Source organism: Chaetodon trifascialis, chromosome 8, assembly GCF_039877785.1.
Source record: "Chaetodon trifascialis isolate fChaTrf1 chromosome 8, fChaTrf1.hap1, whole genome shotgun sequence".
NCBI classification, from domain to species: domain Eukaryota; kingdom Metazoa; phylum Chordata; class Actinopteri; order Chaetodontiformes; family Chaetodontidae; genus Chaetodon; species Chaetodon trifascialis.
The window spans coordinates 16,524,554-16,547,806 of record NC_092063.1 but is presented as its reverse complement, the minus strand read 5'-3'; the positions used below and the strand labels follow the sequence as shown (position 1 = coordinate 16,547,806).

The 23,253-nt window shown below is 43.8% G+C and overlaps 1 protein-coding gene across 8 annotated transcripts in view; it reads left to right on the top strand.

Moving 5' to 3' along the window:
• Positions 1–23,253, top strand: part of LOC139335693 (kazrin-like) — a 155,555-nt gene that overhangs the window by 52,471 nt on the left and 79,831 nt on the right. The window contains exon 1 of one of the 8 annotated variants that reach the window (XM_070969438.1): positions 21,167–21,486. The exons of 6 other annotated variants lie outside the window; for them this stretch is intronic. In XM_070969438.1, the coding sequence (XP_070825539.1) occupies positions 21,309–21,486 (178 nt within the window). In that variant the 5' untranslated portion in view covers positions 21,167–21,308. Of the gene's footprint in view, positions 1–21,166; positions 21,487–23,253 lie in introns of those variants that run through there. One more of the 8 variants, XM_070969440.1, reaches the window with a different exon arrangement.

Genomic DNA, 23,253 nt, shown 5'->3' with positions numbered 1-23,253 from the left:
ACTTCTGTGCTGTTGTGCTCATCTAGCTGGTTGGTTTTATTTTTGTATTCTACACTCCTCCTAGTGAAAGTGTTGCAAATTGACAGGGGTCTTAGAGATAGTGACATTCCCAGGGTGCGTTCAGTAGAGGTCTTGGGGATATGATGAACCTCATGCAACCAGACTTTGTTCTTAAAAAGACATTTATCAAATGATAAATGATTTGCATATCTTGTAATTCTGGATTTTGCATTATCTTACACTTGAAAGCCATGTCAGAGTTAGACTTTCACCAGACTTTAACGTACCTTAAGCACAGTCGGCAGCAGTTTGACAAGACGTTTTTCAGAGCTTTCAGCTGCATCTCTGGGAAGAGATTTGCTCTGTTGTCATGGAGATGGCTCATTTGTCATCACATGACCTAAGATGTTATCAGCAGTTTAATTACTGCTTTTAAGCACTGCTCAACATAGATTAAAACACATGTAACAATGTAAAAAATTCAAATGAGATTAGAGTTTATCATGCTGGCTAATGATGGCAGCCTGGCTGTGCTGGTGGCTAACATTCGCTTGCTTGGCTACGAGTAGCTGCTGTGTTATCTACCGTTACAAATCCTGCTTCTGTTCCACACAGTCATGGCAGACCTTCAGCTTAATGCCTGTTGTACCACATGGGAACATAACATCGAAAGATTCACAGCGCAGGACTGCAGCAGTAGCTAATAAGCTTGGTAACTTAGCAAGACAGCTTGTAATATTAGCCAGCCAGCACAGCTAGCCTGTTATCATTAAATAATATTCACTGCCTCTGTTAAATTCCCCTTCCTTGCCCTATAAGGTGCTGTGATATAGACAAACAGTTGTCTAACATGGCATCTAACATGGAACTCTTTCTCTATATCATATATATATGCTGCTGATGCTGATTCAACCAGCCAGTCCTCTTTTTCAGCTCTTTGTTTAGCTCATGCTAACTGTGCACTGTCTAATATATGCATGTATTCAAGCTAGTGACATTGGGTTACATTTCCACTTTTTCATCTTTTTTGCAAATTAGAATAATAATAAAAAATATTTTTGATATTAATGTTTATTTTGATTAGATGTCAGTGCTTTAGAAAACTTTTCAAAGTCGTAAAACTTCTCGTCAGCCACTTTTTTAAAATTCCTTTTCCCAGAAAAGCAGCTAAAAGTTGAGGCAAGCAGTGGAAATCTTACGCTGCTCCATACCTACCTGACTTCTGCCGAACTTACTCTGGGTGTGAAAATCTGCTGGTACTGTTTTACGTATGATGGATAAAACATTGGCTATTTTTCGCTGCTGCTTGTATTCTAACCACCTCTCATGAGGGATGGTAATGTTTATTTATCCAGCATTCAAAGGTTATGAGAGAAGGTCAGTGCTATTGCTTTTAATGACTCACCCATTCTTGTAGTGGAGGGCGAGAGTGTTTGAGCCAAGCGTGTTTGGTCAAGCATTCACAAGATTATTGACTACATTACTGCGTCAACAGAAGGGCATTATTTCCTTCTGAAGCTCACGAAAAAGTCAGGGCAATCATTTGAGTTAAACAGATTTTATCCTCATGATAATTAAAAATACAAAAATATATTAATCTTCAAGGCAGGCTATCAAGATGGAGTCAGGCCTATTATATCATTTAGCGGGGAGGATTTGCTGTCTCTATACATCATTAATGAGCAGACAAGCCCTGCATGTTAAAATGCTGCTGAGAATACAGTTAGGTGGTGCTCTGTAAGTCTGTTCACGAAAACATCCCCGGTCTTTGACATTAGGTATTTAACAGAGTTAAGAATGTCGGGAAGCTGATTGCGTACGAAGTAGTTGCTCCTTTAGAGGTGAAGAAGAGACATCACAAGACTACTCATGATTTTTAATGCTATCAGCCACCAGGGCTTCAACTGGCATGAAAAGGACACCAGTGTTCCAGATCGGCATCTGCACAGCATGTGGTATTGGCTGTTTTTTATTTAGTTTATCCTCTATTTCAGAGTGTGGGACAAGCCCACGCCTCCCTCAGACTGGCCCCACCGGCAGTCTTCAGATCAATGCAGTATTGTGATGGCCGGCCATTCATCAATACAAAAGTTTGAAGGCGAAAGCTTTTCTGCAGCAGCTGTGTGACAGAACCTCTACATCGGGCAAAGGGCAACACATTTCTGCCTGCTCCCTGTGCTTGTGAGTCCTAGAGAGTTCCCAAACTGCTATATAAATGTCCAGTGTCCTTCAAAAGCTAACACACTGCTTGTTGCCAACGTTGACTAACCAGATAAGTATATACAGCATGACTGTACAAAGAAAAAAATGTATATGATGATGATGTTGTTATGTGATTTTAAATAGACAGAGAGCGCCTGTGTCCAGACTAATGATATACTCCCTCTCTATAGGCACTTTGCAGCCTGCGCCACCAACAGATTAAAGCAATAAGACAGTTTTTACACTCTCCTCTGGAGGCCGAGTTTGATGGTGTACTCACCTGTCTGAGCGGCAGTCTGTGAGCACTGAGCCCTGCGAAGTCTTCCTCAATCTGCTCTACATTCAAACTTCTTCGCTCGCTCGTTCTCAAAGCTAAATATAACCAGTCCAGTCAGCCTTTCCGTCCCACTGCACTGCTCAAATGTTTCAGACTAGCTGAGCTGAAAGAGAGACGGATTATTGTCAGAAATGGCAGAAAGGCCTCGTTGAAGGTAGAAGCTCCTAAGTGAATGCAGAAGATGCCGAATGTCATCTGAGCGTGGAGTGAAGTCTCTATGTGCGTGGAGCTCCCTGCACCTCTGCCATCCTGCAGCGGCAGACGCTCCAGCAGCTTCTTCTCTGCTACGGCTGCTGCTCTGGCTCATTTCTTTTGTTCCATTCGTCATGACTTTTTGATATCAGTTTTGTTTTCACTCTGTAACACATGCAGCGTGAAATGTAGAACAGTGCAGAAGTTAAGATAAAAAAGTAAAATTGTTAACTTACACCTCCATGCAGCACTTACTGCTTGCTCCTGCACAGCACATTAAAAATGCAGAGGTCCATTTTGTTCAGCAGCTCATTTCTCAAACATTAAGAGGATGTTGTTCCGGGCTACCTATCTGCTAATCTGTGTCTTCACTTAATTTCCAAGTCATTACTTAAAAAAAATGCAGATCTCTCCTCAAAGCTGCAGCAGTTTTCTAAACAAAGATTCACAGTTTGTTCTTACCTTCAATATATTGAATACAGACAGGATTTGGAAAGACACCTTCATATCTTGGCTATTTGAAAATGTCAGCGGGCTCTCACATAATGTTCTATCCTCTTCAATTAGGGTAATGTATGCTGAAAGAGGTCTTTGGCATGAGTTGCTTCAAATGTCACTGCTTTCTTTTTAATGATTTGAGTGCTCACTTTGTTATGTTATACTGCACTCGTGTTTATAAATAGATATCAGTAGCCCGGGAAATGTATTGTGGTCAATAAATTGTGATTATTGCGTCTTATTTCAATTTTTTAGAATATTTGTGGGAAATGTATACTATAAAGGTAACCACTTATTAATGATATATCACTACATCACAATATTTAATATATAATGAACACAGGGCAGTATTTTTGGGCACCAAAGTGTTGGAAACCAGCACATTTCCAGAGGCCAAAGCACTGAAGATTCGATCTCTGCCTTTGCTGCGACAAGTCCCTATGGCAAAAAGATCATTTCCGCCATTGACTCCTTTTATTGTTAAGTTGTGGTCCTGTCAAAATCCCAGCAGTCACTCAGGTGTCCTCACATAGATTACAGGTTTTTCCATGAATTGCATTTCCTGCTGTCTTTTGTCTGCACAGACGATGCCTGGGAAACCTGACATGCCATTAGATTGGTAGCCTTTCACACTCTCTGTCATTGATTTGATGAAGAGGGATAGGTGTAAAGCTGCTGTCACTCAGACAGGCATTTGGTGCAGAATGTCAGCTGGGTATCCGAAAACAAAAAAACTAAAAGGCAGGAAAGATATAGCAGGATAATGCAGCCATAAAAGCCTGCGATGAATTACCTCAAGCTGTGGAAATGGGACCAAATCTCATTAGTGTTTCTTGTCGATGGAGATGGCTTTGAGTCCCTCTCTGTCTATGGCAATGAGAAACTTAATGACTTGTGTGAGGAAAAATGAGAGTCCTCCTCAGGTTTCATGTTTATGGCACGTTTTATGGGCGTTTATTTGACAAAGTTACCCAACAGATGGTGGCTCATGAAAGCAGTCCTCAAAAGTGCAACAAAAATTGGATATGCCACAATTGCCTTTGGCAAACTTCATTTAGCTCCTCTCCTGGCGTCGACTGCAGTAACTTTACTAATGAATCCCAAGTTTAGAATGAATCACCACCCACTGGAGGGTGTATTTCAAATGGAACGACCCATGTCAGTATAATTAATAAGGCTGAAACCCGAACATAAGGTTGAAGTTAGTAATTACTTGCCTATAAAGCATGTTAATGATGAGTGATGTTGGTCTGTAACCATATGCTTAAAGGTCATTCATTTACATACACATGTAGTCATCAACTGAGGGAGAGCACTGAATTAGATTAATTACAATCTAGTGTACAGTTAGAATATAAGGCATGCTGTCTCTTGTGTGTTCACCATATTCTGGGTGTATTCAGAGCTGCCACACACACACACACACACACACACACACACACACACACACACACACACACACACACACACACACACACACACTCAGCTCTGAGAAGGAAAGTGTTTTGCAGACAGCCATCATCTGCCAGCAGGCCCTGACACACCGTCAGCGGCTTTGTTTGACATTATAACTCTAATTCTAATTAAGTCGCACCCCCACTATCACACACACAGACACACATATTACTTTTCTCTACCTGAAAAGACAATTTGACGGCCTTCTTTGCATTTGGGCAGGTCAGGTCTGCAGTGTATTGGTGTTTTGGGCTGGTCACAGTATGCATTAATGAGTTTGAGTGGCTCTCAGGTATGTAAATGAATGTTGCCCTCTGTCCTTCAGCCTGCCTTCCCTGAAAACTGATGCTAGCAGCACTCTCACGCACAGCGGCAGATGGCACGAGCGAGTGTGCTCGGTAATCGGTGACATTCCACATATTCAGATGCCACGAAGTGCAAACGCCGAGCTATGTCATGCAGAACTGTGGAAGTAAAGGGTACGAAAGGGGCATAGAAGTGCTTCTGTACAATGTAAATGTCACTTCTCCCACTGAAAGACCTTTGAGAGAGGATTTGGAATATTCCGCGGCTCCTTGAAGGTGACGGCAGTATAATGGATAGTGCACCATGCAGATAGACTGTGAACAATGATTAAAACTCTCATTAATTTGATGGAAAGCTTCATTAGAGGGTGATGGTGGGTGGTGGGCATCATTGTTTTTATACTGCATCCTCATTAGTCTCTGGATAGCATTCATTTTGCATGTTTGCCACAAAGCCCTGCTCAAATATTTTAGAACAAATGAGTATCATTTATAACTATATTGTTCCAGTGATCATAAAGTACATAAAAGAGAAAATTAGAGCGGCTGAATCGATGCAAGTGTGTACTACAGTTACATCAGATGGGACTCCGGTGTAGAAATCTGCGCAGTGGACGCTGATAGGTCCGCTCGGTTACCCCAGAGAACACTCCTAATAGAGCGAGATACGAGATGAGGAAAGTGTGTGCTCATCAGGCGTGGAGGCCCCCCAGTGATTTTTGAATGATGTGATGTGACGGGGACTTAGGGAAAGAGGGAGGGGACTGGGGAGAAGGGGGTCCACTGCAGGGCTTCCTAAGATGTTGTCAGCAATTATTCCCAATGAGGTGCAGTCAGACCATCAGCTGTGGCAGCAGCAATGATGCAATGACATTTCCTCTGTTCATCTCACATTTCGAGCAGTGGTAGATTGAAAGGATGAGAGTTCTGCCTATTTCTGTCCTCTGTCCCAGTTCAGTGAGGCCGACGGTGTGCAGTATTACGTGTTTGACCATTACAAAGTGCCGCAGCACTGCGTGGAGACGATGTGAATCTTATACTTAATTTCTCCGCAGGTCTCACAGTAAAGCAGAAGGTATTTTATGTTTCCTTTTGATCATTAGGCTTCATGTAAAATTGGACTCGTGTGGGACATCCAAAGAAATGTTACTAAGCATTAAATGTTGATATACTGAAATTAGTTAACTGGCAAGAAATAAATGTTTCATTAATGACATTTAATCTACAGGTCTGCTTTTACTACAGGGGGTTAATTTTGGATCCTGGCTGGAGGGTACATGGAGTGTGCAACCCAAGATGATAAGGATATTTTGGGCGTAGGTATAGGCGAATAGAATTACTGCATAGCTCTGCAGAGGCTTTGGCTTGCTTCTGAGCATTTGCAGACATACTACTGGTCCTGGGTCAGATTTCTCCTCGCACACATCCCACTGCAACTGTTTAGGAGCTGACAAATAGAGTGGGATCTTGGATCAGTGATTCTGTAAAGCCTCTACTCTACTGTGTCATGCAGCTTCCACCAGCTCACAAAGACCAGTCCAGGGAGCTGTGAAGGTGTTTCAAAGTTTTTATAAGACATTGACTTGAAATTGCCACATCACTCTTGGAAAAGGGCACAGGATGTTATGATCTCGGCTTAAACCAATGACGTTCATTGTTTACAGGCAAGGATCAGTGGGAGTGCAGAGGTACTCATGCACAGCAGACACTAACGTAGCTATTTGAGTATTTAACACTCCCCTCCACCTCCCACATTTGTACTAGACATGCTGTTTGGAATGATGCCCATAAATCTTGTTGATGGTGTTGAGTCTAGATAAGTCCACTGTTGAGGTGCACCAATAACAGTTTCCTTCCTCCTCTGATGCTTTTTCTGTAATGTGATTTAGGTACCGATCAGCAAGAGGTCACAAGAGACATTTCGGGATTATAATAGTCTGGTCGTCCTTTGCATTGTTTTGTAGTTGTCACTCTTTCCTTGGCTTTGATCACACTGGACCCTTGTGCTTAAAACAAAATGTGCAGCTGGGAGCGTTGCTAGTGACGGAGAGCCAGAGGTCATTGGGCGCAGACACATTACACCGTCATTGCAATCGCTATGCATTGCAAGGTTTGATAACTAGCACGCTATCTAAGTTGCATTAGGTACCTACGATGAAGTAACAAAGATTGATTGTTGAAAGTATGATGAAAAGGAGTAACAGTATGGATGTGGAAACCTGAAGTGGCTCGACTGAAGAGAGAGTGCGTTTTGTGTTTGCTCATCTCAAGTTTCCTCATGATAAATCAAAACTAACGTACTTAATATATTTTCCACTCGGAGATCCCAGGAGTGCACCCATAATGCAATATGTTCTTTGTTTGGATGAGACCAACATACTGAAAAATGAAGTATAGAAAAACTGACAAAGGCACAGATTCACAAAACTGCTTTTCATCCATTCTTTGTTATCTCACCTCTGAATTTCTCTTCTAATCATCATAGCAACAATCAGCATACACAGACACAATGCTGTTTCTGTGTCTGTTCTAGTCAGTTAGTCTTGCCTGCCTGTTGTGAATGTGAGTGATCATCCAGCCTACAATTGTCCATCTATCAGCACGCAGGCTGTCCGGCCAGCTGGTGCCTGCTGGTTTGGAGCAGCAGATTGAGCGAGCCTGGGAGTCGCCGCGGTGGCAGGTGGGCCCCGCCATCAGGTACCGTAATGCCCACTGGCACAGACGAGGCCGTCTCAGAGCGGCGTGATGGGGAAGGGACGGGGCATGTGTGGCGGAGGAGAGAGGGAAGCATCTTGAGCCGTGCGTGTGCCAACCCTGACAAATTGGATAAAGCCTCCAGTGGATAGGAAGGGCAGTGCCAGTGTGAGGCTGACATATGAAGAGGATTGGCACAGTGGGTGGAGTGGACAGAGGGTGGGAGGGGTGAGGGTGGCGGAGAGCAGATGTGTGTGTCATCACAACCCAGGCATCATGCTGAAAGAGAGGAGGCATTACTTTACGCAAATGGACGTAAACAGACCCTGTATGTCTCTAAGTGTGTGTCGAGGGAGAGAGAGGACCTTCTTGTCTATAACAAGGCTAAAAAAAATGCCGCCTATGGCGCCATTTTCACACGTACACAGTGTCTGTGTGGGGGTATTCTTCATCCTCTACCTCATTAGTTTTTTCACGTGTCATAAAGCAAATTTTTTGCCTTTCCGCTCCCATTACCTCGTATGAAAAATGACTTGAAAGTCATTTTTTATCTGATGATGCATCTGTGCTTTGAAAATGGCCCCAAACTTGCAGTGTTAGGTGAGCTGGACTGTTTGTTCCGTCAGAATAAGAGACCGTACGAGAGAGAGCAATCTGTGGAGAGGCTGTTCAGAGAGGGAGCAGCGTTGGACAGTGGCCTGAATGGGTGAATGGCCTGAATTTGATGCAGTTCAGTTTTTACAGTGAAAACTGTCATGTCTAGCTGTCATGCAAAAACTTAGTATGTTTACTTCAAAATACAAATGGCCTCGAGATACTGCTGTAAACTCTCCGCTTGGTGTGTGCTTTTGCTTACAGATCAGCAGAAGTTACAATGATCACTCTCAAATGTGCACTTTGATGGTACCAACCGAGCCAGGCCAGCCATGAAGACGTTCACTCATCGTACCAGTCCGAGCTAAAAACAGGTGGCTAGCTGTCAAAGAAATTGGCGGTGTGCGTTGAGTGTTTTGCATCATTACGTCAGACCTTCATTAGCAAGCTGAAGCAGAATTGCTCATTTACACTAAACTATGGTAATTACAGATTTCTCACAAGTGGTTTCACCTCAGAGAAGTGGGGATTAACTCAAATGTTTCTCCCGAGTTGCAAAGACTCACCTTTCATTGCCGGCCCCGTGGGTTTCTTGTGTATGAGGATTTGTTAATGAAAAATGACTGGTTGCGCTGAAGCAGACAGATCTGTATTCGCCTTATCCCTCTTAAGGATCTGCCCTGTCATCGTCTTTCATTTTATTGATTGGGATAACACTCCACAGCTGACTGTAGTGCGGCTTTTATTATGTAAGGAAGATATTACACAGTAAGTAAGAAGATATTAGATGTAACGTTGGAAGCAATCTGCAGTCTGTCCGCATTGTTAATTGAATTTAACTGACATTGATTATCTGAACTGCTCAGAGGGAGCGGATCACGATGCAGGCAATGTGGACGCCGTCTAAGGCTCAACAAATACGGCTGTTAGTTCGGGGTCGATGCATCTGAAGGCATGCTTTGATGCTCATTGAGCCTGTGTGACCCTTAGCGGTGGATCACCTGACCTCCAAACAGAGGATGCGATGTCCTCACATGTCATTAGAAAGCGTTCGATGCATCACCGTGCCTGTTTAAGGCCCGCTGCATCTTTATCAGCAGGAAGCAAGGCAGATGATGGATCAATAGGCAGGGGAAAAGGAACAGAAGAGCCACTTCTCCCAAATGTCTCTTTTGTAAGCAGTCACCAAAGAAAGTCCCTGACCTTCTCTTTTTGAGCCATTGTTCACAAGGCTGAATGCAAAATGCTGAAATTTGTTTACATTTGTTTCTTCATGATATATTCAGGACCTTTGTCGTGCTAACTTTTAATGCTGATGTCTTCTGGATTTTGGATTCTTTCATCCGTCCTCGCAGTATTATTGGGCCATAATACTGTGAAACTAGGGAGTATGGCAGGCCTCATTATAAACACACTGATAGGATGATTTTCTTTCCTCATTGCTGGGATTTCTGGCATTCAGAATTGCACATTCTGGCCCACGCTCTTGTAAACAATCCCCCACGTAGTTGCATCTCCAGCCTCTCAAAGAGAGACGATGGCGCTACAAGTGTGTGACTGGCATTATAACACCCTATTCTCAAGCCAAATTAGCTTATGGTGAAAAGTTAGCAATATTTCACCACTTCACAAAATAATGTGTTGCATCTCTGCTGCTGTTGTGTTGATATTTTCTGTCCTTTACCTGTTAATGTTGCATTTCCTTGGTTGACATCCGAAAAGCTGTAAATCACTGACTTAAAAATCAAGCCATGAAAATGTGTCTTACCACAGAAAAAGCCCCGGCAATGTGGTTGCATGCCGTTTGTATTTCACAAGTTTGTTCTTATCTGAGACATTACAAAGGCACAGGTGCTGCCAGCTGCTCTGTCACTCTAGAGGTAGTCATGACACTTCATCTCTCTCGAGCGAAGAGGTTTTTGTCTCGTATCCCCCATCCAAACAAGGAGAGTTCATCCAGAGTTCAAGAGGAAGTTGAGAGGGAGAGCGAGATTTTCACTTCCCCCTGTGTCAGTTACTCTCCACCTGGTGTTTGGTTTGACAGTTGGGAGGTTGCTGTAGGTGGGGGAGACATATTTCTTTCTACCAACCTCTTGTATGAAACGGGTATGCTTTAAAGGAGGGTTTCTTTCAGGGATTCAAGAGAGATCTTTGACTCAGCCAGCCCCAGGGAGACGCTTTTTGCTTATCAGAGATCCACCTGTGGCCAATGAAAAACCTGTCTGATATACTTAAAAACCAAAAAATAATACAATTTAGAAATGGTGCGGGGTGAGCAGAACAGCACTTCTTAATCTTGTAGAGCTCCAGATGATAGATTGAGGGAGGAAAATGATGACAGCATGATGAGTTATTATGTTGAGCATCTCAGTGGGACTGTGTGGGCAGCGAGACTCAATGCCAGATACTTAACTTTGATGAGGTTAACATGGACCTGGAGGCTCGAGGCCCTTCAGCAAGTCTCATTGTTACGTGTATGGATGTGCGCGTGCGTGTACGTGCATTCTCACAAATACACACTCACATGCACGCGCGCGCACACACACACACACACACACACACACACACACACACACACACACACACACACACACACACACACACACACACACACACACACACACACACACACACACACACACACACACACACAGCCTTGCTGGGTTATTTGCTTTGTGCAGTGGATGATCAATGTGTTGGCATGCTCTGTGGCCATTAATTGATGAGGCTGGCTGTGTAGACTGAATTGATTTCTGGTACAGGCCATAAAGCACAATGCTAAAGCTTTTCACTGTCAGAACCTACAAGGCCATTACCTTGAGAGCAACTTGATGCCGTCGTTGAACAGATTCATGGTTAATTTAATGGATATAGAAAAAGCAACTTTATTCCATGCTAACCTCCTGGGCTATTGTGCTCCTGCTGTCCAAACTCCATCTCTACTGTGGTAACGTAGTACTCTTGTATAGATGTATAATGGATTGTAGCGTTGATACAAATAGCTGTTTTCAGCCAAACACTCTAATTGGCCAAAGAAATGTTCCAATACGCATCACACTGTGTTTCACTTCTGCTGTGCTAACTAGACTGTTTACGGTGGAGATGCCCAGAAATGTTTTGCTTTACCTTGCCAAGTGAAAGTGAAAGGAGGTGATGCATTCACAGCTTTCAGACAGTAATGCCAGTTATAAAATTTGTTGGCCTAAGACTAATTCAAAGGTTCCCTGTGGAGTTTTTGACCTCTGGTAGCGCCCTGGAGCTGTCTTTCTCTGGGCAGGTCCCTGTTTGGTTTGCCTCGTGCATGAGGAAGCACGCAGGTGACGCGCTACACAGTCGCCCTGCTGGTTTCAAAGGATTGGATGTGGTCACAAGGGCAAAACTGAAGCCATAGAGATCAGCGTAACACTGGTTTTCCTCCACACAAGATTTACTGTGGAGTGTGTGTTATAGTTCGAGGAAATGTGTTCAGTCAGTTCATGAGCTGCCCACTGCTGTAAAGATGTCCTAAAGCCTTGAGGGCATCATAACTACCACTGCATTCATAAGCACAGTAAAGACCAATCCTGTTATTATAGTAAAGATAGCTTTAGAGCACGCACAATATCATGTTGAGGGTATGTGCCTGTATCTATGTTTGGATCCCGATCATTACGTCTTGTTATTGTAAGAATATCCCAGAGATTGATGTCTGTGTCTGTCTGGATCCAAGGCAATAAGCTGCTTATATTAGATTTGAAATCCTTCTGATCACCAAACAACATCTTGGCTTTCGTTCCATAATCCATAATCAGACCGTTCACACAAACTTTATTAGGATGCTCCAAGAAATTCACTGATGGATCGCCAAAAGCCCTCAACCTTATAAAGTCCCATAACTCTGCAGCTTGTAATGCGATCGATGTTTTCCCTTTGCATATCTTTCTTGAGTGGATAGATGGATGGGCGGCTGTCGCTGGCAGGTGAAACGGCTTGTGAGGAGGAATAAAGTCAGTCGCCTCTTGACAATCGATCATTGTCAGGAGTGACATGCCAGCCTGTGCATTGTCTGTCTGCCACCACAAAATTGACTTATATTAGGCTTAGTGCTCAGATATTGCTCTGCTGCTCAGGGTGTCACAGAACCATTCCCAGGCTTACGCTGCACACCGTCATGCCAAAGTGTGTCATTGATTCAATGATTGTCTGCCTCTCAGAGTTCTTGCTGTTTGGTGCATCTGCTGTACACAGTGAGGTCGCGGGTTTATGAAGAGCAAATTTGCATCATTTTATTTATTGACAGTTAGATTATTTTTAAGAGTCAGTATAGAAAGTTATGCAGGTTTTGCAGGAGGGCTAAATGTTTTCACACGACCGTCCTGGGAAACAGAAAACTTTGAATATGTAGCGAAAGCACTGCGGTTCATTCTTGAACCTGTTGCATGGTCATTATTAACCAAAACCTTTGTTGAAGCCATTGTGGTCTCATGTGTCCCCCCTCAGAAACTCACATTGCTAGACCTGTTCAGAGTAGAATAATGTTCAGCTTCCACAAAAGAATACTTGCGTAACAGTCTTATGGTGTGTCAAACTAAATGTAGACTGTTCTGATATATGCTGACCTTACACAAGAAGTTATTTGAAGAGTGTTTCCAGGTTGGAATAAATTCAACTTGTTGTGCGTCACTTATTGGACCTCAGTACATTTTTGATTCGTGTCCAAACTGAGGATGAAAAGGTGGCTTTGAATGTCAGATTTGATCCCCAGATAGTTCCTCGGTATTAGGATTAGTGGTGAGTTAAAGCAGCCTCTTTTGCCAACGGTTGAAAACCGGCTTCTTTTGTTAATTATAAAAAAAACGCTTCGTAGAAAATTGTATTTGTATCCCTCAAATTAAGGTATTGAAAAAAGTATGGTGTCTGATCCTGTCGGCACTATTAATGAATGACTTTTAAATGATACCCACCCATGTCACTGACTCAACAGGCAGGGGACTCAGATGGAGCTGTCTCCTTGCCCATATTGACAATTCTGACAAATTGACTTATATAATTGCAAGTCTGACTCAAGAAAAGAACGCTGTTTAAAAAATGAGAGGGTCTTTGAATACATTTATTTTAATGTATGGACATTATTGAATGTGTTTTCAGTTCAGTAATATAACCTCTGAGCCTTGGCTCCTGCTGGTCTATTGAGAGGAATGGAGCTGTTCAGTGGAAGGCAGGTAAATATGCAGTGGTTATAAGAAATGGCCCTTTGGCTATGAAAGAGGAAATTGAATGGTGACCATGCAGTGGAAACACCACAATTTTCCCCTCTTGAGGCTGTGATGAGACATAAACTTTGTGGTTGTTCTGCAGTGTTTGGTATTCATGCTATTCCTCTCATGTCATGTTATTACACCAGAGAATGGTTTTACAACTACAATTTAGTGCTGCTGATGTTCAGCTTTTCTTTTCCCTAGACTGTACTGGATACCATTGTTAAACAGTTTATATATTATGAATATTTCTGTTAACTAGAGGCATTGATGAAATTCAAAAAGTCGCAGCCTCTGTCGAGATATAGATAATTTATTCATTATTCAGATTCATTTTGATTATAAGCATTATGCAACCAGCTGTGTCACCACCCCATACTGGCACGACCTTGTCCACTCTTTACATGAGCTTTACAGCCTCTTCAGGCTAGTGGGGGCTTTGCCTTTCTGGCCCCTATCAGAGCCTTGTTTAGGGATTAAAGTCACTTTCTAAGAGTTTGCCTCCAATCCAGCAACACCGTTATCACAGCCGCATGATCACACTATCAAAGCTCGTGCCCACGCCTCAGCGTGAGTGTGCAGGAGCCCTTTCAAGATCTTAAGAGCCCCACAATCATGCAAAATAGCCCAATTGTGTCCTCTCACTGTAGGTATGCCTGACAGTTCCACCTATGTGCAAGCTTAGTGACAGCGTCCATGTAGATGGAAGATAGGAGTGCGTGGCAGCGTGCTTGCCGAGGGCACTGAGAGAAGAATTGTGAGTTTTCTCTGCTCATTAGGATTCTGCAGTGGCCGCTGAGCGAGGCTGAGATGAGAAGAACTGATGAGAGGAGAGGCAGCGGAGGGCCAGAAATAGATCAAAACCAACTGGAGTCCAGAGCACTGGTGGGCACGGAGAAGGAAGGAATGTTGGCCCTGTAAGGCTGGACACGCTAAATGGAGCTGTCTGACTGGATTGCAGATAGAGAGGTGCCCAGGAGAACGATAGCAGTAGCGAAGGAGCTAGCCTGCTAATGATGGGAAGTATTAAGGAATGCTGATAACAGTAAGAAGAGGTCTTGGTTGTGATTGGGAAGGATGAGGATTAGAGAAACCCTCAAGCTTCCCTCTGCTGTCTCTTTCACTCCATCTCTTTCCTCTCCCTGTTATCTCCTCTTAGTTTTGCTGTTCTGACTGTGATTAGTGGAGAGATAAGAGGCTCATGATTCTTCTATTTTCTGCTCCATTAGTCTGACTCACTTCATGTGGTTGGTCTGTCAGTGGCCGAGTGGCTGTTGGTCCTCTCGCCTTCATCATTTCTCTTTCTGTTTTTCAAGGCCTCTCAGTCTCCAGCCTTTCATCTGATGAGCCGCACATCTCAGTAGCGTGGGTTATTCGGTGCCAAGTTCGAGTGCATTTCAATTTCTCGGGTGTTTTGCGATGTGTTTGACACCGGAGGAGAACCAAAAATGTGGACAGTGTGAGCGAGGTTATTAGTGGATCTTTTAAGCTGGATTCTTTGAGTTCTCAGATCGCGGAAGCACATTTGATTATGTCATTACGATTTATCAAAAGATAAACCTTTTGGTATGAGCTGTGCATCCAGGGTTCAAATCAGATAATTACAGCTCCTAGAAAATGTTCAGCAAGTCCACTGTCTCGCTCCATCCCTGTGCCGTCCTCCCCCTTCTCTCCAAACAGACCATTAGCAGTGCGCTGGCCGCTCTGGAGCTCTGTGGATGGACGACATTTAAGAAACATCGCCTTCAGTTATTCCTCCTCTTCATCCTTCTTGTTGGTTAACGTTTCTCTCCCCCCCTTGTCCTCCCTCTACATTCTCATCCCTCTCTTTTCTGTCATTTGCCATCCTTTCCTCCGGTCCTTCTGTGACTTGCAGTTTCATTCAGGCAATATTTTCTTTCTGTCTCCTCACGCTCGCTCCGTCTCTCTCTCTCTCTCTCTCTCTCTCTCTTTCTTTCTCTTGTATTTCTGCGGATCCATGAGTGGAATGGAAACAAATAGAGCGAGGCAGCGAGGTACAACCCACTGCCTCATCTGGTAATGAGCCTGGAAAGTTCCCAGTCAAAAGTACACCGTCTCCATGGAGACTGAGGTAAAGTTGCTGGCACTGCCTGCGCCTGGTGGCTTTGAAGGGCCCAGCTAGAGTAAACAATGCCAAGGTCAACGCTTCTCGGGGTCTGTTTCAGCATCTGCGCCCACAAAAACACACCACAGTGTTTGAGGATGTCGTGGGAGCTTGTTTTTGGTCGTCTCTTTCATCCAGGACCTTTTCATTAGACTCACTAGACCACCCTCACCGTGACTTACCACCCAACTGACTTTGTTTTTTCGCAGAGCTCTAACTTGCCGTCCTCGTGTTTTATTTTTTGCCTCGACGTTGCCAGAGTGAACTTCCTAAACTCTTTTATTTCCAAGCCACAGATGAAGAGCTCCATGCAGCCTCAGCCCAGCATATTTAATGCCAACTTGTTTGTGTGTTGCTTTATTGGATGTAGCTACAAGGTTCCTGTTCAGTGATATTTCTTAGCGCTGTGTTGTTGTGTTTTTGTGCTATTAAATGTCCTCTTTGTCCTTCTGCTGCCTGCTGTTCTCTCTTCTCTGCCGCACCCCCAACCCCTGGGCCACCTCCATTTATTGTTCAATTTAATTATTAATGTTCTTAATTCTAGACGAGGGAACAAAGCTGCTATGCCATTTATTTATGCCTTTGAGGTCTGAGTCACTCTTGCTACCACAGTTGCTGCTGCAGAGTCACAAGTCATTACTAGTTGGCTAATTAGATACAGAGGCACCTGGCCACACACTGAGCACACACGGGTGGGTTTGTCACATTGCGTTGTTAAGATGGCCTCTCTTGCGCAGTGAGCTCAGTATAAACTGGAGGCCGTATCTGGAGCTGGTGTGTGCAAAGCTGCGACGTGGAAATACCACAGCATGCTGGGCATGGTAGCTTAGCTGCAACCAGCACATTTCCACCACAGCAGAGACTAAACAAGGGAAAAAAATAGAAATAAACAAGCCACCATTACTTTTTGCTTATAAAACTGCACAATAACAACACAATACAATAACTGTACAGCACTGTGTGTAAAATTACGTTTATATGCTGCCAGTTTGCGAGAGCACACATTTGGAGGAAATGTGATGCTGCCTGAAAATGTTTTTACCAGCATAATAAGAAAACATTTGTAAATGTGTCATCAGCTGTTCCAATAATAAACATCAATTTTAGCAGAAAATGTAGAGCTACATCCACAAGCCTACTCAGCGAAGTCACTTTCATTTGAATTCATCCCCACGTCTTGAAAGCAAACTGCATTTGGCTGCATAGTCTATGACTGATAATTGTAAGGTACCAAATTCTGAAAAGGTAATGCCGCCTACTGGGATTAATTAGTGCACAGCACTTCCTCTGCAAAGGTCAGGCAAAATGCTAATGTTAATGTTTTCCCTTTTCCCAAAGTCTTCGTTATGCTCAATTTTCAGACAAGTGTGATGAGACTCGACAGCATCTACATTCACTCAGTGTTCACAAGCTGTGTAACTACAGCATTTAGCAGCATATGTGGCCCTTCAGACTTGTGCAGGTGCTTGACATTCTGCCCTGCGATGCAGTGTTTGTGTATAAATTGTGCAACTGGCATGTCAGAGTGTCCGAAGCCATCCCAGATGCTGCGGGGCGCACATCTAGACATTAATTGGGGCTGAGGGCAAACTCAATACAGATGGTATTTGCACTGTGTGATGAAGAGGATTTTCAGGGTTTACCGCAATCTGTAGTGCAGCTAAGGGAGGAGAGGAGAGGCGAGGAGACCGGAAATTGGAAAAGAGAAATGGGGGAGATGGAAGGCTGAGAGTGGGGGCTGGGAATGAAAGTGACAAACATTCAGTGAGGAGACTGAGGGCAGAGGAGGAAGTCGAGTGAAACACACACATGACATAAAGCCTTACATACAGTCACAGAGAGCGTGGAAACCCCTCTCTGCTCAGGCCTGTTTGGTCATTATGTTGCATGATCGCTGTTTGTTCACCTTTTATTTCTAGCTTTTATCTGGTAATCTTTGATTTTAGACTTAGTGTATTGGCGAGGGCTGAAACGCACAAAAACCAGATCCACACTGTTCAATCAGATGATGTCACGTACAACATCCTGGTTAAGTGGCGGGTATGGACACTCCAGTCAGGACAAAGGGTTAACCCACTCAACACCCCCTCCCCCTTCAAATCCCAGCTCATCCTATAATTAGCACTGATAGAATCTCCTAGAAACTCATTCAACTTCCTAATGTGCAAAGTTAACTTGATGAACGATGAGCAATAATGCATCTGCGGCCTCCATCAGTCACTATTAAAACTGAGAGCCGGCCATTGCATCTTAATACAGCATTATTAGCAGCAGGGTTTCTCAACGAGATTGAGCACTCCGCATACGGAACCAGACAAGAGGCCTCGGTGTCATGCTGAAAATGAGCAGCTCCTCCACTGTAAACTTTCTGAATGACCGTCAGCTATGATTAATGTGAGTGTTTACTTGTGCTCCTGAGCGGATTGTAGCTTAACAAACGGCAGCTGAAGACACTGGAGCTGTAGTGAGAGGCCTCGTCTGCTGCCACAAACTGATTTCAGAATGCCATCTTCAGACGTTCACATTTCATCCTCTGATAAAGCTTCCAGGATCCCTCGGTGGCACACAGTTTTGCTCTGAACATCACTGCGTTTATTATTTACACACGCAAAAATAAAAGTGTCAGGATGCGAGATACAACCTGCACCTCCCAGATCATTTTCACTACACTCACACTTTTTTTTCCATCCCAACACATTTTCAGAAAGCACTCCTCTGGTGAACCAAACAATAACATCCCTCCTGGCTCACAAGGAACGGCAGCTCCCATAATTATAATACTATGATAATAAACAGCCCACAGATGCATCTCAGTTCGTCGTATATGCTGATCTTCCTGTTCTCTCTTTCACCACAGACAACTTTTCACTGTTACTAGACTCCACACTTGCCTGTGAATTCCATTGTTGCAGTCCAGAGCTGAAGCAATGTGATGTCAAAGTATACGACAAACCAACAAAATTGTGTGTACAGTGTGCGGCGCAATTTGATGGAGATCGACTGTGAATGCTCTGTCTGCGGGGTAAAGCTATTACATGCAGCAATGGTCCAGAGTAAGCCTGAGAGACATGTTGAGACAAAATACCAGTGTGTGGTGATGAGCTGCTGTGAGAGAAAGAAAATCACTATGAGGGAGTGGCAGATCTGAAAGGAGCCGGAGAACCGCTGGTTTATCCAGGTGTCCATGTAGATTCTGCTGCTGCAGCATTTTGATTGTTTTCTGCTTTGATATTGTTAGGATTTGAGCCAGGCCAGAGGGATCTTTAGCTTTTCTGAATCTCCTGTTCTAAACGTACCTCTATGATTTAAGTAGAGCCAATAGTTGAGCAATCTGATCAAGATGGTGCAGGCTGGTTATTGTGATTGTTGATATGCAGAAAGTAATATTCAACCACGTCTACTGGCTCTGCCTATGGGAAATAATTAACACATAGAGTCTCTATCAATATCTCAACATCATTTTTTACTGCAGTTGCATCAGTGCATGTGTCTGATAAACACATTACTTTAATAGGTTTGCACAGTTTACATTTTTTTGACAGTTTGTTGACATTGGAGCTGATTGTTTATGAAACAATCATAGCTTGATCTTCTGTGTATTTCTCATCTGTAAAATCTATAAATGTGCTTGTAATATGTTGTCAGTGCAATTTGCTTGTACACAGTGTGTGTACAATAGTGTTAGGAAACGAGATAAATTAAAGTGGTCACCTCGCAGCAGCAGCCCGTCTCACCTCTGACGGAGCGGGAGGAGCAGGCCGTGGAGCTGCAGAAGCAGCTCTCCCTCGCGGACATGATGGATCGCAGAACAGCCAGTGTCTAGAAAAACAAAGCCAGCATTTAAGCTCCTCGCTGCCCACTGTTCTTTTCTGTGGTCCACAGCATAAATCTCAGTCAAGGCGTACAGAGTGCTTCCTCTGAGACGGGTGAGACGGGTTATTTGTTTCACTTTGTGGGGAGTCCATTTCAGGTGGGTGGTGGAGATTTCACCTTGTCTTTGGGACAGTTTTGGAGGCTGATGAAAGAGGTAGGACAGCAGGCAGCAGGGGATTGAACAAATATGGTTGTGTGATGGTGTTCTTGGCCGTGTAGGCTTACTAAGATGCGTTTGAATGGATGAATAGATGGATGTGTGATTGCGTGCAAAATGTTTGGTAAAAAAGTCTCAAATAGGAAACAAATCAGAGCGTGCACATCATGTTTCTCTCTCCGGCCACACATTCTCTCGCTCCCTCACACATACACACACGCTCACATTGGCAGATAAATAGGTAGCTGGGGATTGGTTCAACCACAACAACAGCTGCTCATGTCTGGCCACTGCCATGTTCGCCGCAGCCAGCCATGCCTTCTGCGGATTGCAAGACACTGTTTATTTGCAGTGTATGAAAGCATGTGCTGTTTGTGTGCCGGGCACACAAAGTTCTTGTGCATCACACAACACGGATGTGAGGGGCTCTGAATGGTGTCTTTTGCACTGAGTTGGGAACGTATTGACAAACGGGGCTGTACAGTCAGCTCAAGGCACAATGCAGGGTTCACATTTTGACGCACACATGACGCACAGTCATTTAAGATTGACTGAAGACAGACTGAGGTTTGACAGCCAAAAATGTATTGACTCATTCCTGCTTGAGAGAGGATGAACTTCTTTTGCAAACAGATCCTTATCGAAAAAAGAATAACATCTCACCTCTGATGTGCTCATTGAGATCCTGTCTTCGCTCTCAGCCCCCTTCGTCCCCTGCAGGACATAATGACACAATGAGCTTCAGACACTGTAGAAATGTCCAACCTTGGTTGGATGAACATCCTCCAAAAACATCCGTAGTTCAATTTGTAATTTGTAAAACTCGAATTCGGATGCAGCTGTTCGTGAATGCAAACTCAGTGGAAACGTGCAGATGGAGGTCCGCAGACGTGAGTTTGTGTGTGCAAACTGAGGTGAAAGTGTGTCCAGTGAATCCGAAAGAATGCATTTGTTTTCCCTGGTTTTTGCCGTCAGTGTTGTCAGTCAGCACTGCTTCACCTTACAGAGTAAACAAACAATAATTTGAAGAACATGTGTTTGGAATGAGGCCGAGACTTTCTTACTTATCGCGAATTGTTTTACGGTTTCAGCCTTAGGAAGAGGGATGGGTTGGGAAATACATTATGGTGCTAATATTGCACCCATTTCACCGATTCATCAAGCCTCAGCACACACTACACACTCCTTGCTTTCACCACATTGAGGGAATATTATTGTAGCCTTGCTGAATTAATGGGGGGTAGGGGTGGAGTCGACATCATTGACTGGAGGATTCATAAGACGTTTATGTGCTGTCACATCTCCGTAGACATTTTTACGAACCTCAGATATGCTCTGAATGACCTCTGCTTTGAGCACGCTGCCTGAGTGCTGCCTTGTCTTCTGTGCGCTGATGTGTGTGTGTGTGTGTGTGTGTGTGTGTGTGTGTGTGTGTGTGTGTGTGTGTGTGTGTGTGTGTGTGTGTGTGTGTGCCCTCGTTGTTCAGGGCGTGTCTTCAGATGGTCATCAGGGGGCCAATGGAGACGCACATATTCTCACACACACACACACACACACACACACACGCACACACACTCAGGCGCACAAACGCACTCGCACACAGATTAACGGGGTAAGCTGTGCCGCTCATCTGGGATAAATGCGGTCAGAGAGGGGAACAGCTGAGCAAACAGCTCTGGCAAGAGGCAGAGAGCAGAGTGGAGAGGGAGAGAGGGAAGCGGGGATGACGAACTATTCATCCCGCCACAGTGTTGGCGACCGGCTGCCACGATGGATATGCATCAGCCCCGAACCCGGGAGAATGGGGATCAGTGGAGGTAATGGCTAACAGACACACACATATACTTTATTCAGCCGTTGTTCTGTTTTGTTTTTTTCACGAGGAAAGCTGCAGTGTGAATGAGAACAGTAAGGGCAAACTAGTTCACAGTGCCGCGGGACAAAGAAATGACTGGGATGTCTTGGAAATCCCATGCTTTTTGTTTTTTATGACCAGAGAAGGGCAGGTGCCCCTGCAGGTCTGGTCTTTATGCACCAGTCTTAATCATTTTCCCTTGTGAGTCTGGCAGGGCTCAAACTTGTTTAACCTAAAACAAGTGTCACTGTAGAAGATAAATGCTGTTAAAATGAGGAAAAATGAAGAGGAAGATTTTGCTTTTATATGAGAAGATAATGAAGTTTAATGCCATAATTTTACTCTCTTGTGTGAAATGAGATGATCTGCAGGGCTCCAGATGTGGCACGACGGTTAAGTGAGTCATGTTTTAGATGAAACAGGAGCAGAGGTATTATGTTGGGACATGCACCCTCGCTACAGTACATTATGAGGCCAGATGGCCTGATGCTGATAGTCAGTTATGAACCAATGAAACCAGGATAGATAACAGTGATCTGCCACATTAATCCTCCTCTACTTTGTTCAGATCATAACCTAATTGGCTGGGTTGTTGCTTGGTCTTGTGGCTTTAGATTCTGGGTTGTTGGTACTTGAATGCTTGAGTGTTAATCTGAATTTTTTGTTTTTTACTTCTTTTGCAAGAGAAAACATTGAATCTGTATGGAAAGAAGTGCATGACAGGTAGGGAGGTCTAATTGTATCAGTTACACTTTTTTCAACACCACCGTAGTGTCAAACGCATTAGCCTGTCCCTCATCCGTCCGCCCAGAGAAGTCAAAACTAATAGGTAAGGCTCAGTGCAATTGAGGTTGCAAATTGAATCGTGACACTTAAAATCCACTTTCGTCTCAAGGCTTTCAGAGGTTGTCATCTTCTGGACCCGTTTTGTTGCCCAACTCAATTTACTCACACAGAAACCTTTTCAGTGTCGCTACAGGCTTAAGGAATTACCAAGCGAAAAATTAACTGTGATCCCACAGTCTTATTTTGGCACATTGACATTTCTAGGACGGACTTGTTGTCGCTGAGCGTGCCGTGCAAAAACCGCATGGGCAAAAAAAAAAAAAAAAAAAACTTTGTCAAAAGAGTATTTGCTCCAAAATAAAAAAACCTCAAAGGGAATATCGACTTTAACGTCAAGAGACATCATGTTCACTTTTCTTTACTTAACTTTTGACATGTAAAGGGTTTGTTTTGTCTGGTTCTCTACAATTGTTCCCTTTCATGTCCAAAAAGATCTGACATCCAAACACAGTATTTGGGCTTCAGAAAAAGCTTTTGTCAACTGCTCCTCCTGCTGTATGAAGACACAGTGTGTACACAGTCTATTAGGCAAGACGCTCGGGAAGTCTACCCAACCTTTTGAACTGTTTTCTGGGCAAGATGTAAGATGTTTGCTTTTGAGCAGCTGTTTTTTTTATGTTTTCATCCACTTTTTTTGCTGCATACCTGCACAGCACACCTCGCTTGCTGGGTTTAGAGGGTCACTTGTATTGTGTCGTGAGCTATTTCTGCAGTGGGATTTTAGAGTTTAGTTCAGGATTTAGAGATGTATTTATTTATATAACGGCAAAGCAGGTCTGCATGCTCCTAAAACCCACAACTAAAATCAATTTTCAGCTATTTTCAGTCAAAGAGTAGCTGTATTCTTCCATCTTGTTTAATAGAAGAGCCCTCAACCTTGTAC